Raw genomic sequence first — 11,085 nt, 5'->3', positions numbered from 1 at the left:
AAAAACAGGAAGGAGCTGAATCTTTTACTCTAAAACGTACAAGAAGTGGTGACATCATGCTATTATTCTTAACTACTGATACACCGACTCAGTCTCCTCTGGGGCTCTCTTTAGAGTTAGCTCATCTTTGCAAAGCTTTAATAAAAAACTGTTGTAACTGCTGTATACATAGCTGTGGAAAATGCTACCACTCTGAAAACGTATAATTTTAAATCTTTGAGAAATGCATTTTGTTCACAGGTCACGAAGTTTAACTGGGTATTAGATAGATAAACACCTAGGATACAGGGCTAGCTCTACAATAAAAATGCTTCCTTAAACATCCTCCACTATGCTTAGGGAAAACCAATCATTTTTTTCACTGGTTGCAGTTGTTTGCATATTGAAAAAGTACTTACAGTTCAATTTCTTTATAAATATGTGGAGGCAGTGTGCAGTGCATGAGGTTTTGCCACTCTTCTGCAGTACAAACACTGTGGTAGGATAGCTTCTCCATTGTTACACGGTAAATACACTCTGAATGGCGAATTCTGTGGTACATCTGAAAAAGGGAAGTCATACATTAATGTGAGATTTCAGTCAAGGAAAAAAGCATTTCCTTCCTGTATTCAAGCACTTACTCTTAAACCATTCATTTACAAAAAATATTTGCGATTTTGGCTGCCCAACTTTACACATCACTGGAGGCAGTCAAGGTCAGGTTAGAAGGGCCCTGGGCCAACCTGGTCTAGTTGGTGGCAGCCGTGCATAGCGGAGGGTTGGAACTGGATAATCTTTAAGATCCCTTCCAATACAAGTAATTCTATTATTCTATGCTGAAGTTTGGTACTAAAAAAATAAGCACTCTTTGTAATTAACTGAGAGTTTCACACAGCTATTGCAAACACTGTATGGTTTATGAACAAGTGAGGACACAGCAAAAGCAGTGCTTTGAATACTAAGAAACACTATTAAAATGAGTGAACTTGCACTCATTAGAACGATCACGTAGTCCCAGATTTAATTTATATGCTGGCCTCTTTACTTGCCTTGAGTCATGTGGAACAAGTTTTAAGTAAATTTAGATAAAATCTGCTTCTTCAGTTTAATGGCAGTATGATGTAAAATGGTTTCATGTAAACTACCAGGCTTAACTGACATACTATCTTACTTCCTATTAATATGAGTGATTTATTCTGCATTACATTTTTATACTTACTTAGCAATAACCATACAACTATTTGAACTTTCTACATGAATAGTAGTTTTTTTCCTGAAAATATAGGGTTTCAACATGAAAGTAGTTATCCACCCTTTTCTAGTATTAATAATACTAACTATATGTCACAGCATTTAAATGTATACATTTACAATGTATATTCTTGAATGTGAAGCTTATGGAGTAGAGAGAATACATGCAATCTTCACCCTCCTATTAAATTTCTAAAACATATTATCGTAACTTATGAAGGTGAATAAGAAGCATATTTTCTAATGGAAAACAATAGAAGTCAGTACTCAATTTTCAGAGTTTTCTCTTGCAGTTTAGCTGTATAAAATCGAGGTACCTAGCATACAATTATTTCAGGAAGCATCAAACAAATTTCTACCAATCCATTAAGGGACAACTATTCAGCAAATAATTAAATGATTCCTTGTTCCTTATTAATTCAATGAAACAGATGTATGGATCAATAGTCTGGAAGATGAAACAGCAGATGAACTACTTAAGTAAGATTCTAAGTCTTCATGTTATAACCAACATCTCAGAAAATCGTAGAAAAAAGAAAACAACTCACGTTAGCACAGTGTAAGGCTAAAGCACAGAAGACTGCAAACATTTTAAAGTTGTTCTCATCAGTTTTAGAGAAGGCACTTCCACTTATTTTGTTCACCATCTGCACAACGCCTATTACACTTCCTCGGCTCACAATAGGCATGCACAGGATATTTCTGGTTGTGTAGCCCGTATAGAGGTCTACTTCTCTGAAGGACCAAAGAAAAGAAAAGAAAAAAAAAAAAAGAAAAAAAAAAAGAAGTCAATATTATTAATATTGAGTCAATATTATCAAGATTATTAGTACCCATTGCTTGTTTCCTAGAAAAGAGGACTTACAATACAGGACATAGTTTTAAGGTAGACATAATTAGCACCTGCAAAAAGTTCACCTCCAAAGTTTTCAAGTATTTCCATCTATGCTGTCAGATTTAGAAACAGTTACTTAATCCTTTCATTTCATTCTTAATTCTTTCATTTCCATATGCAGGATAAATAATCAATACTTTATTAACAGTACAGTTTGATCGTTCATTAAATTAAATTTGCTTAGGTACTTACACATGTCCTTTGTTAACAAAAATTTCTTTTTTTTTTTTTCCACTCCTAAAATCAGTCTGATTCCAAGGAGGCTAATACAGAAAATCAGTAATAGGACTACTTAATTGGCAAAGTTCTGTAACAGGAAAAAATAAAATTCTTCTCCTGACACATATATTAAATAAAAATAATAATTTTTTAAAATTATTTTTATCTTTAAAATATCAGTAACGGCAAAAGTATATAAAGGGATATCTGTAGGTTTGCTCCTTAACAGAATATCAAAGATCAGTGAATGAATCTCTAATATGAAATGTAAGTAGGAAATATAATTGCAGTTTGGTGAGCTTTTTTCTCCCCTAGTGAATAACATGTTACCTGTTAAAGCGTGGATCTGCATAGGCATCAGGGATGTTAAGGACTTCCCCGGTTCTTGCCACTTGACCAGCTATTCCTTTTTCTATAGAAAATCTGCAATAATAAATAAATAAATAAATAAATAAATGCATTAGTCACAATAAGAACTATCTGGAAAGCTATTTTTTCCACTGGAGTCTGTCCTGGGCACAGTAAGAGATATGTGCTCCTGAGCAGCGTCATGCCGATGCTTTTAGGAGAAAAACTAGAAGACAACAACTAGTAGTAAATAAAATAAAAAGCACATGCTCAAACAGATATTTTCTGAAAACTTTCTGAAAATATTATGTATATGCAGATGAAAACAAAATATGCCATGGTAAGACATTTTAGTGACAAAAATTCAATGTCTTCAATAACCCTGGGTTGCGCCTAACAAATATGACATTTGAACAAAACCTATGACTTGTATTTACCTTTACAAGACATCAATTTCATCATCACTTTTACATATTTATTTTTAACTTAGACACATCATATACAATATGGAACTTGGTTATTCAAGGGGCAGATGGATTTGATTAAAAACAAACAAACAAAAACTTGAAAGACCACCAGTGGAAATGTCAAAGCTAAACATCATACACATTTGCTATATATACTTCAGAATAAGTAGTATGTTTCATCTCATGACATTCAAACAACACCATGGTAATAGCTACATATCTAATTACCACAAGATAATTAAATACGGCAAGCATATTCAGGAGTTGAATCTAAAAGGTCTACAAGTTTCTATTGGTAAGAAGTAACTCTCAATTGATATAAAATAGTTATAAAATAGAAGCATAAAATGATTTGTGGAGAAAAAAATATGAAGATAGAATCACATGCGGAACACTTTTGAATCTAAACGTGCCTGGGTAGTATCATGCCCCTAGTGATGTTAGTGTCAAAGCAGTCAGTTTTCATCCTGTACACTCAGATTTTAGGCTAGTTGCTATTTCTTATTATTTGAACAGTCTACCAATTCCAACTCTTTCCTGATGACCGACTCGGTGTCACTCTTACAAATACTAAAATTATACATCACTTTCAGTATACATCATTCTTGAAATGTTTCATACCTTCTTATTCAAAGTTACAATAATTTTCATATAGAAAGATAAAGATATAAGCAAAAAAGAAATTATTAAGGAGTATAAAAGTGCACATTAAAGTAGGCCACCTTCTCTAGTGTACTCCACCTCCTTGCCTGTCAGTATATAAACTGCACGAATTTTGAGTGCTTCCATTTGCAGTCATACAATTTAATAGTGGGTGCAAGTTTGTCAAAAGAGGTTCAAGTGATGATATGAATCACATCCCACATTGGCCCAGAATTTTAAAAGTAAAAGATGGAATTTTAGAAAATCTGAAAAAATTCACTGTTGAGTATTCTAATAAAATTTTGGTGCAGGATATTTAGTCACACTTTGTTAAAAAGACACAGGGTTAAAACCTGTGTCTTTCTAAACATTTCAAGGAATATCTATTAAAGAATTGTCACTTTTAAAAATAAAAATATTTCATTTATTTTGTCATTTTGCCTCCTCCATTGAAAATTTGCATAGATGTAAAAACCTAACACTTGTGGGAAACAGAAATATACATCAATTTCACCATTTCAAACATACTTCAGAATCACAGTTCCTTAAAAGTTTTAAAATACTCTACATTCATTTCAGAAAAATTAAAAATAAAACACTGAACCTAAAATCTTCAAAACCAATGATCAGTTCATACTAGATTCTATGCCTATTCCATCCATGAGAAGTACAAATTGTGTTTTCTTGCTTTGGATGTGCTTGAACAGCACGAATTTCAATTCCTCACAGGAACTCTCTTGGGAAAAGTCATCCCATACTGGTAGATCTATGGATTAGGTGCACCTTTACCTGCACCTTTACCTACCTCAGAACACCTCTGTTTTTTTCCCAACATGATTTCCAAAAGGACCGCCTCCGGAAGACGGCATTTCCAGGAGTGACGTTATAGCTTCAGAGACGTTGTTTCGATGGCACTGCAATGTCATTCCCAGAAGTACTACCTTCTGGAGGCGGGTCCTGGTGGGAATGATATCACAGTATGACAAGTATTGTCAGGGTACCTGCAGATAGGCACAGCGACTGGATAATAAAATGCCTGCAAAGCCCTAGTTACAAGGAAACTGCATTCTTCTGCTAGCTACTCTCACCTTATTTCTTTGGTCTTCTTAAAAACAGGTTTCCCATCATTTTCTTCTCCAATATCAAAAAGATCTGAATACAGCTCCTTATTTTTGTGGTCAACCTGGAAGAGTGCACATCTATCTGCATTCACCAGGTTTTTTGCATATATCTACAGACAAAAGATAAAACTAAAGTTAATGGTCATGGGTTAACTTAACTTCAGTCACTTATCTGATAAATAAATCTGTTTTAAGCACCATCCAACTTCACAGCAATATTTTAAATGGCACAAAATTCAAATGGCAAATGTAGTAGTTTTTCTTCAGTACTTTCTGTTAATTATAGTGTTCTTCTTATTTTAAAACGCAGGGGATTCTTTAGAGGCTTGAATGTCTGCTAAAAGAGAAAAGGCCTTCTTATTTAGCTGCATTTCCATTTCAACACATGCTTTTCAGAATGGTGCCATTCTCCCTATTTTTAGAAAATTTTCACCTTTACATAATTTAGGGTAGTATGGTTAGGTTGTGGTTAGACTTGGTGATCTTTAAGGACTTGATGATCTTTAAGGTCTTTTCAAACCTGAACAATTCTACGATTCTATGAATTTTAAATAGATAGGTTATAGCAAATACTCAAAAATAGTTCTGACTTTTTTTCTTTGTCTTCAGTGCAAACATATTGGTATCAAATATCCAATGAAGAAGGACATAACAGAGAAGCTAGTGTGTGTTCCTAAAGAAACTTGATGTGGGACATAAAAATAAACAAACACAGGAAAATTAGAAGTGTCATGATGGATTGCCATGTGAAACAGCACAGGAAATAGCTGCCATCTCCTGATGCTAGTGGCAGTCCTTGCACGAAAGCTGAGACCTAGCAGGTCCCCCTTCAGCTAAGTAACACCCACAAGGCATCATCCACTCAAGTACCACAGAGAAGGTCAGGGAGACTGCAAGCTAATAAGTAACTTTTGAGAAATACTGTTTGCTGAGAGGAGTAAGAAAAGTAAAGGTCTTGACCACTCAAATCTTTTGTTCCTTTGCTCAAAACAGAGGAGTGAACATGTACTCAGGCGAAAAAAAAGAGAAAGGTCCACTTGAGAAAAAGGTAACTTGAACTTCTGCTTTCCTCCTTGCCTCTATTTTCAAGAATGTCTTTATAGCATTAACCTCACTGTGGAATTTTAATGTAAATGAAAATGATAAGAATCCTAAAATCCTTGTACTGCTTTCTTTATTATTACATGAGCAAATCTAATTTTTAGTGCAGTCTCTGAAGGGCGAAGTAGTGAGGTGAAATCTACGGTCGTTCTTCCCTCATTCTGAGTTATAGAAGATGCTACATAATAATATAATTGCATTTCTCCCAAAAATGGCAATAAATGTGCAAATGCAATTCAATTAATTGGCCCAAGAAACAGCCAACTGCTACAGATTACAAAAGAAGATCAGAATGGAGCCTGTATGCAAGTTAAAAATGTAGAATCAGGATGCAGTCAAGTGTTGGAAAAGATGAGGAAAGAGTAAGCATATTTAGCTGCCAGTGTGTTTTCCACCATCATAGAGTTGGGAAGAATGTCAGTATTTGTTCTCAATGCCATATACTATATTACACCAGTTCCCTTAAATGTTAAGCTATTTTTAAACGGTTCATTTGAATTGGAATCAATGTTCAGAATGTGCAGAAGTCTTGACTATGTATTAACAAGAATAAGGCAAACACTGCAGAGTATTTTCCATAACTAATTCAGGTTTCTAAATAAAACCACTTTTACAATGTTTGCATTCTTAGTTTGTGGTCTTTGAATATTCTAGCCAAGAGTATCACTCTGGAGATCAAGGTATGCAATGGAGTAATGCTGGTGAGTATATTTGACTATGCAGATTGAAGTAATAATACCAGGGACACTTAAGATTTACAATCAGGGAAAAGAACTGCATTATTTAATGAACGTGACTAATACTAAGAAGCACAATTCATACAGTAAACACTTAAAACGTGCTACAGGCAATCAATCCACAGATATTCGTAGATACCATTCAGGAAATAATTCAGAATGTGAAAATGATTCAAAAAATTATATTCTGTTTCTTAACTTTACTATAATTCACTGATTAAATAAAGAATATTAACTATTTCAATAGACTTGACTTATTCTTTTAAGTTTGTTTTTTTTCCCTATGTTTTTATAAAATATTGACTGACTGTTACTCTGGCTATGGGTGCAGATGCTTTTGCAAAGCTAAGTGGATGTCATGTTTTCAACAGCTCACTCAATAGATAGAACAAATACTGTAGAAGTAACATTTGAACTCTAGACCTCCTATAGACAACAATTTATTCATAAGTGTTTTGCACTATGTAGAAAATTGAATTTAGGAAAAAGGAACAACAAGCTGAAACAAAAACAGAAGTCTTTTTGTTACACTTTTAAAACCTTCAACACACAGTAGAAAATGCACAGGTCAGAGACAGTTATGTGATTACTTATGAGAGTTGTGAAATGAAGTTGTTGCAACAGCCAAAATCAAGCTGATCCTTCTTTTCCTCTTCTATAGAGAGATGTTAATTCTGTTTGCATTACGTGTCTGATATAAACAGCTCTGACACTTCAATGATGTGTCATGTCTTACTTCAAGGAAAGGAGAATAAAGAACTTTAATAACAACGATTAACAAAATTAGAAGTGAAAAAGAAAACTTACCATTATATGTTCAAGTAGAGAATCTATTGCAACTATATTATCAAAATACGTTCTGTAGAGAAAGAAAAGTCAATAAATATTTGCAGTTAGTCAAACACTTCTCAAATGACTGTTGCCAGCTCTTGTTTCACAGCCACTGAACAGTTTAGCCCAAACAGACAGGAAGAACAACTGCACTAAAAATCATTGACTGGCTTTCTTCTGCAGAAGAAGATTCAGAAATGGTCCTAGCTCTGTTCCTATAAGCCATTATTCTACAGTGACAGACCACTACAAAAAAAAAAAAGAAAAGCTACCAAGCATTGCCTGCCTTGGACTCAACAGGTCCCTGCTGAGCAGTGCCAAGAATGCACCAAAATACTTTGCCATCTTTTACACACTTAACATTTTAAAAAGTGAAGCAAAAAGAAAAATCCAGAAGACAAAAACAAATAAATAATAAAAACCACCACATTTTTTTTCCATTTCTGACTGCAGATAAACATTATTGACAGGTTTTCAAAATATTTCATTAGATTTATGCATAGAGAATTATGTAGTGAGAACTACTGAATACTGTGCATTGTAGCTAAATTCATGTCATATTGCCCGTCTTGTAATAGTATTTAAAAAGAAAAAACTTATTAAATTCTCAATGAGTATTCTCTTATTTTCTGGTCCAGATGCAGCATGTACTTGGCAGATAACTGATATTATGACTTAAAATAGAGATTAAAAAAACGAACATTATCTCAATTCTCTGTTTCACAGCGAAGAGGTAAGTGTCCAAGGACAGTCAAGAACATTGAATGATAAAGGTCAAACTTCTTAGTAAAATAATTCTAAATCTTTCACATACCAAGTCTTAATAACCCTTGGATTACAATGTTCCCCGGAATGGCTCTGAACATATATATACAGCTCCCTTCTCTTTGTGTCTACTGAATAAAAAGGTACAAACATAAAAAGTCTCACGCTTTCAGGGTCACGAAAATGCACTTGCCTTTTCTAAAATGTTACAGGAGATGTCCCAGTAATATTGCATGTTATAAATTTTCTCACTGAATAGAAATCTTCTTTTCATGTAGGAATGGGTACAGATCATTTTTAAAAGCAAGTTGATTATTTGCTTGCTAGAGCAATTGCTAATCCCATCAACTCGAGAACTGTTCATTGAGAGCTAAAGCACCTGTGTGTTACAGCATTATTCCTCAATGTCCATTTTTACAGCTATCTCTACTGTTAAAAAATGCTTACAGTAGCAACAAAGACAAAAGGATGAAGGACAAGCAGATTACCTAGAACATTATATTGACTTCATAAATCTAAACCTAAACTTTCATACCTCTACAGTGCTTTCAGCCTAATCTCTGCATTTATTGTGATGAGATTAAAAAAAAAAAAACAACATATACTACACACAGTTAGAAAAATAGAACCTCCATCCATGCAGATGACCACATGACCAAATATATTTTATACATCATAATTGTATCTTACATATTCTCCTGCAATTAGAACAGAAAAGTTTAACAGCTATATCTGACTATCACCCACATAAAATTCATTCCTGCCCCTGCTCCGAAGGGACATCAAAACAGGCTGTTGAGATCATAGGGGATATCATACTTTGGAAAAGCCTTGCCAAGACAGTGGTCATGGCCCCAAGCTGCCACAGAGTTCAAGAAGTGTTTGGACAGTGCTCTCAGACACAGGGTCTGAATTTTGGGTGGTCCTGTATAGAGTCAAGATTTGGACTCAATGATCCTTGTGATCCCTCCCACCTCAGGATATTCTGTGATTCTGTGACTCCATACTTACTTCGATACATCAAGCAAGAAGTCATTCAGTTCAGTCTGCTTGGCAAGACCTCTGCACACCTGGAAAAACAGATCACATTATCATTTGTTCCAAAAGGTCACTGAAATCAAAGTTAAACGGAAACTGAAGTTTTGTGGTCTATTCACTTAATTTGTATTAAAAATTATAGCTCAAAGTTTTTAAATATATTCCAGCACTGTATAAAATTAAAAGCTGGATTTGTGTGCTGGGCTTCAATCATAGCTATCTAAATGTTAACTAGCCTAGTTAGCATCAGATCAGAACTCCCATGTTCTTCCCAGGCAAGAAGTTGGGCAGAATAAGCCTTCTGCTTTTGCCTGGGAGAACAGAAAGGAGAGGAATGAAATTGACCATTGGACAAGGTTTAATTAAGATTTCCATGTTTTGTTTTCTTATGTGTTAAAGATTCTTCATTGAAGAGTAAAACACTATTATAAAGTGATGTACAGTTAAAACAGCATTCAATTAGAATTCTATTAGTGAACAATAAACAAGGCCAGCATATTATTTCTGAATGTTGCAGGTGAATGATCATTCTAAACAATGTCAAGGATTTCCAGCACTGCAGTTGCAAATATTAATCTATAAAGAAATGCAAGAAACTTTGCACAATTTTTTTGCAAGATGCATAAAAGACATCTTAAAAAAAAAAAAAGCAACAAACTCCTGTAAGTTGACAGAAGGACCTATTTCAGCATCTTCTGTGAGCTGATGGGATAGGTTTAGTTTTGGGGTTACCATCCTGATTAGCTGAAAGAACAAAATCTATTAGTAAAGCTGAATAGCAGCTACCAGCATGGAGCTTCATTAAACACCCAAATAAGAACAGCATGAAGCATCCTTAGTGGGAGTAGGTCCATGAAGCAGCCAGCAAAGATGTCTTAAAACAGCTTTAGCCAGAAATACCAAATAATTTAAACCTGATTAGTACGGAGGAGGAAAGCAATCAGGTGGCCTAGCAGTTACCTTATTAACAAGAAAAAAAAGAAACAAAAACATTTTTTTTCCATTTCTGATTTAATAACTACTTACCTACTTCGGTAATGTTTCTTTTCATTAAAAATAAAAGGAATAATAGAAATACTTTTCATTAAGTCACATGATCCATGGTTGCTAGGGAAGAGAGTGAGCTCAATGAACACTGAAAAAGTTAGCATACTTTTTCCAGGATCTAGAAAGGAGCTTAAATCAATGATTCTCTAATGATTCCACTTAAATTTGAACACATTCTATGGTCCAACCAATCAAGCTCCGAAAGAAGGATTACACAATGAAAAAAAAACGAAAAACAACCCAAACTTACTTGTACTTGATGTATTGCTACTGAAGCCCATGCAAGATTTGCTGTTGCAACCTGAAGCAGAAGAGAAGGCATTCTGAAAAAATCTTGATAACGTCATATAAGTTACCTGATAATTTTCCCTATCCAGCTGGTAAGTGAATTAGACAAAGAAAGACAGAAACAATTTGTTGGAATACTGTTAGTTCATGAAAGTATCAGTATTCTCACAAGTGTTTCAGTATCAGTAAGGTGCATTCAGCCTCAATAGAACATTTCTCCTCTTTTGTGTCACAAAGATGCTTATCGATGCTTTAGAAATGGTATTATATTAAGAACCCATCAGATTAGAGACATAACACAAAAACAAACATCTCACAAGTTGAGGACTTTAAAAATTACATTGTTCCTTTTTTTT

At 34.3% G+C, this 11,085-nt stretch overlaps 1 protein-coding gene across 1 annotated transcript in view; it reads right to left on the bottom strand.

Moving 5' to 3' along the window:
• The window catches only part of LOC100547620 (cAMP and cAMP-inhibited cGMP 3',5'-cyclic phosphodiesterase 10A-like), a 33,801-nt gene extending 23,023 nt beyond the window's left edge, over positions 1 to 10,778 (bottom strand). Inside the window, exons 1-7 of the mRNA XM_019613521.1 lie at positions 10,692 to 10,778; positions 9,368 to 9,426; positions 7,568 to 7,619; positions 4,890 to 5,032; positions 2,675 to 2,767; positions 1,779 to 1,965; positions 399 to 541 (exon numbers count right to left, since the gene is read on the bottom strand). Of these exons, the coding sequence (XP_019469066.1) occupies positions 399 to 541; positions 1,779 to 1,965; positions 2,675 to 2,767; positions 4,890 to 5,032; positions 7,568 to 7,619; positions 9,368 to 9,426; positions 10,692 to 10,763 (749 nt within the window). The 5' untranslated portion in view covers positions 10,764 to 10,778. The remainder of the gene's footprint in view (positions 1 to 398; positions 542 to 1,778; positions 1,966 to 2,674; positions 2,768 to 4,889; positions 5,033 to 7,567; positions 7,620 to 9,367; positions 9,427 to 10,691) is intronic.
• Positions 10,779 to 11,085: the final 307 nt, after the last annotated feature.

Source organism: Meleagris gallopavo, chromosome 2, assembly GCF_000146605.3.
Source record: "Meleagris gallopavo isolate NT-WF06-2002-E0010 breed Aviagen turkey brand Nicholas breeding stock chromosome 2, Turkey_5.1, whole genome shotgun sequence".
In the NCBI taxonomy this organism is placed as follows: Eukaryota; Metazoa; Chordata; class Aves; order Galliformes; family Phasianidae; genus Meleagris; species Meleagris gallopavo.
The sequence above is the reverse complement of the archived record's forward strand: the minus strand, read 5'-3'. Positions and strand labels throughout refer to the sequence as shown.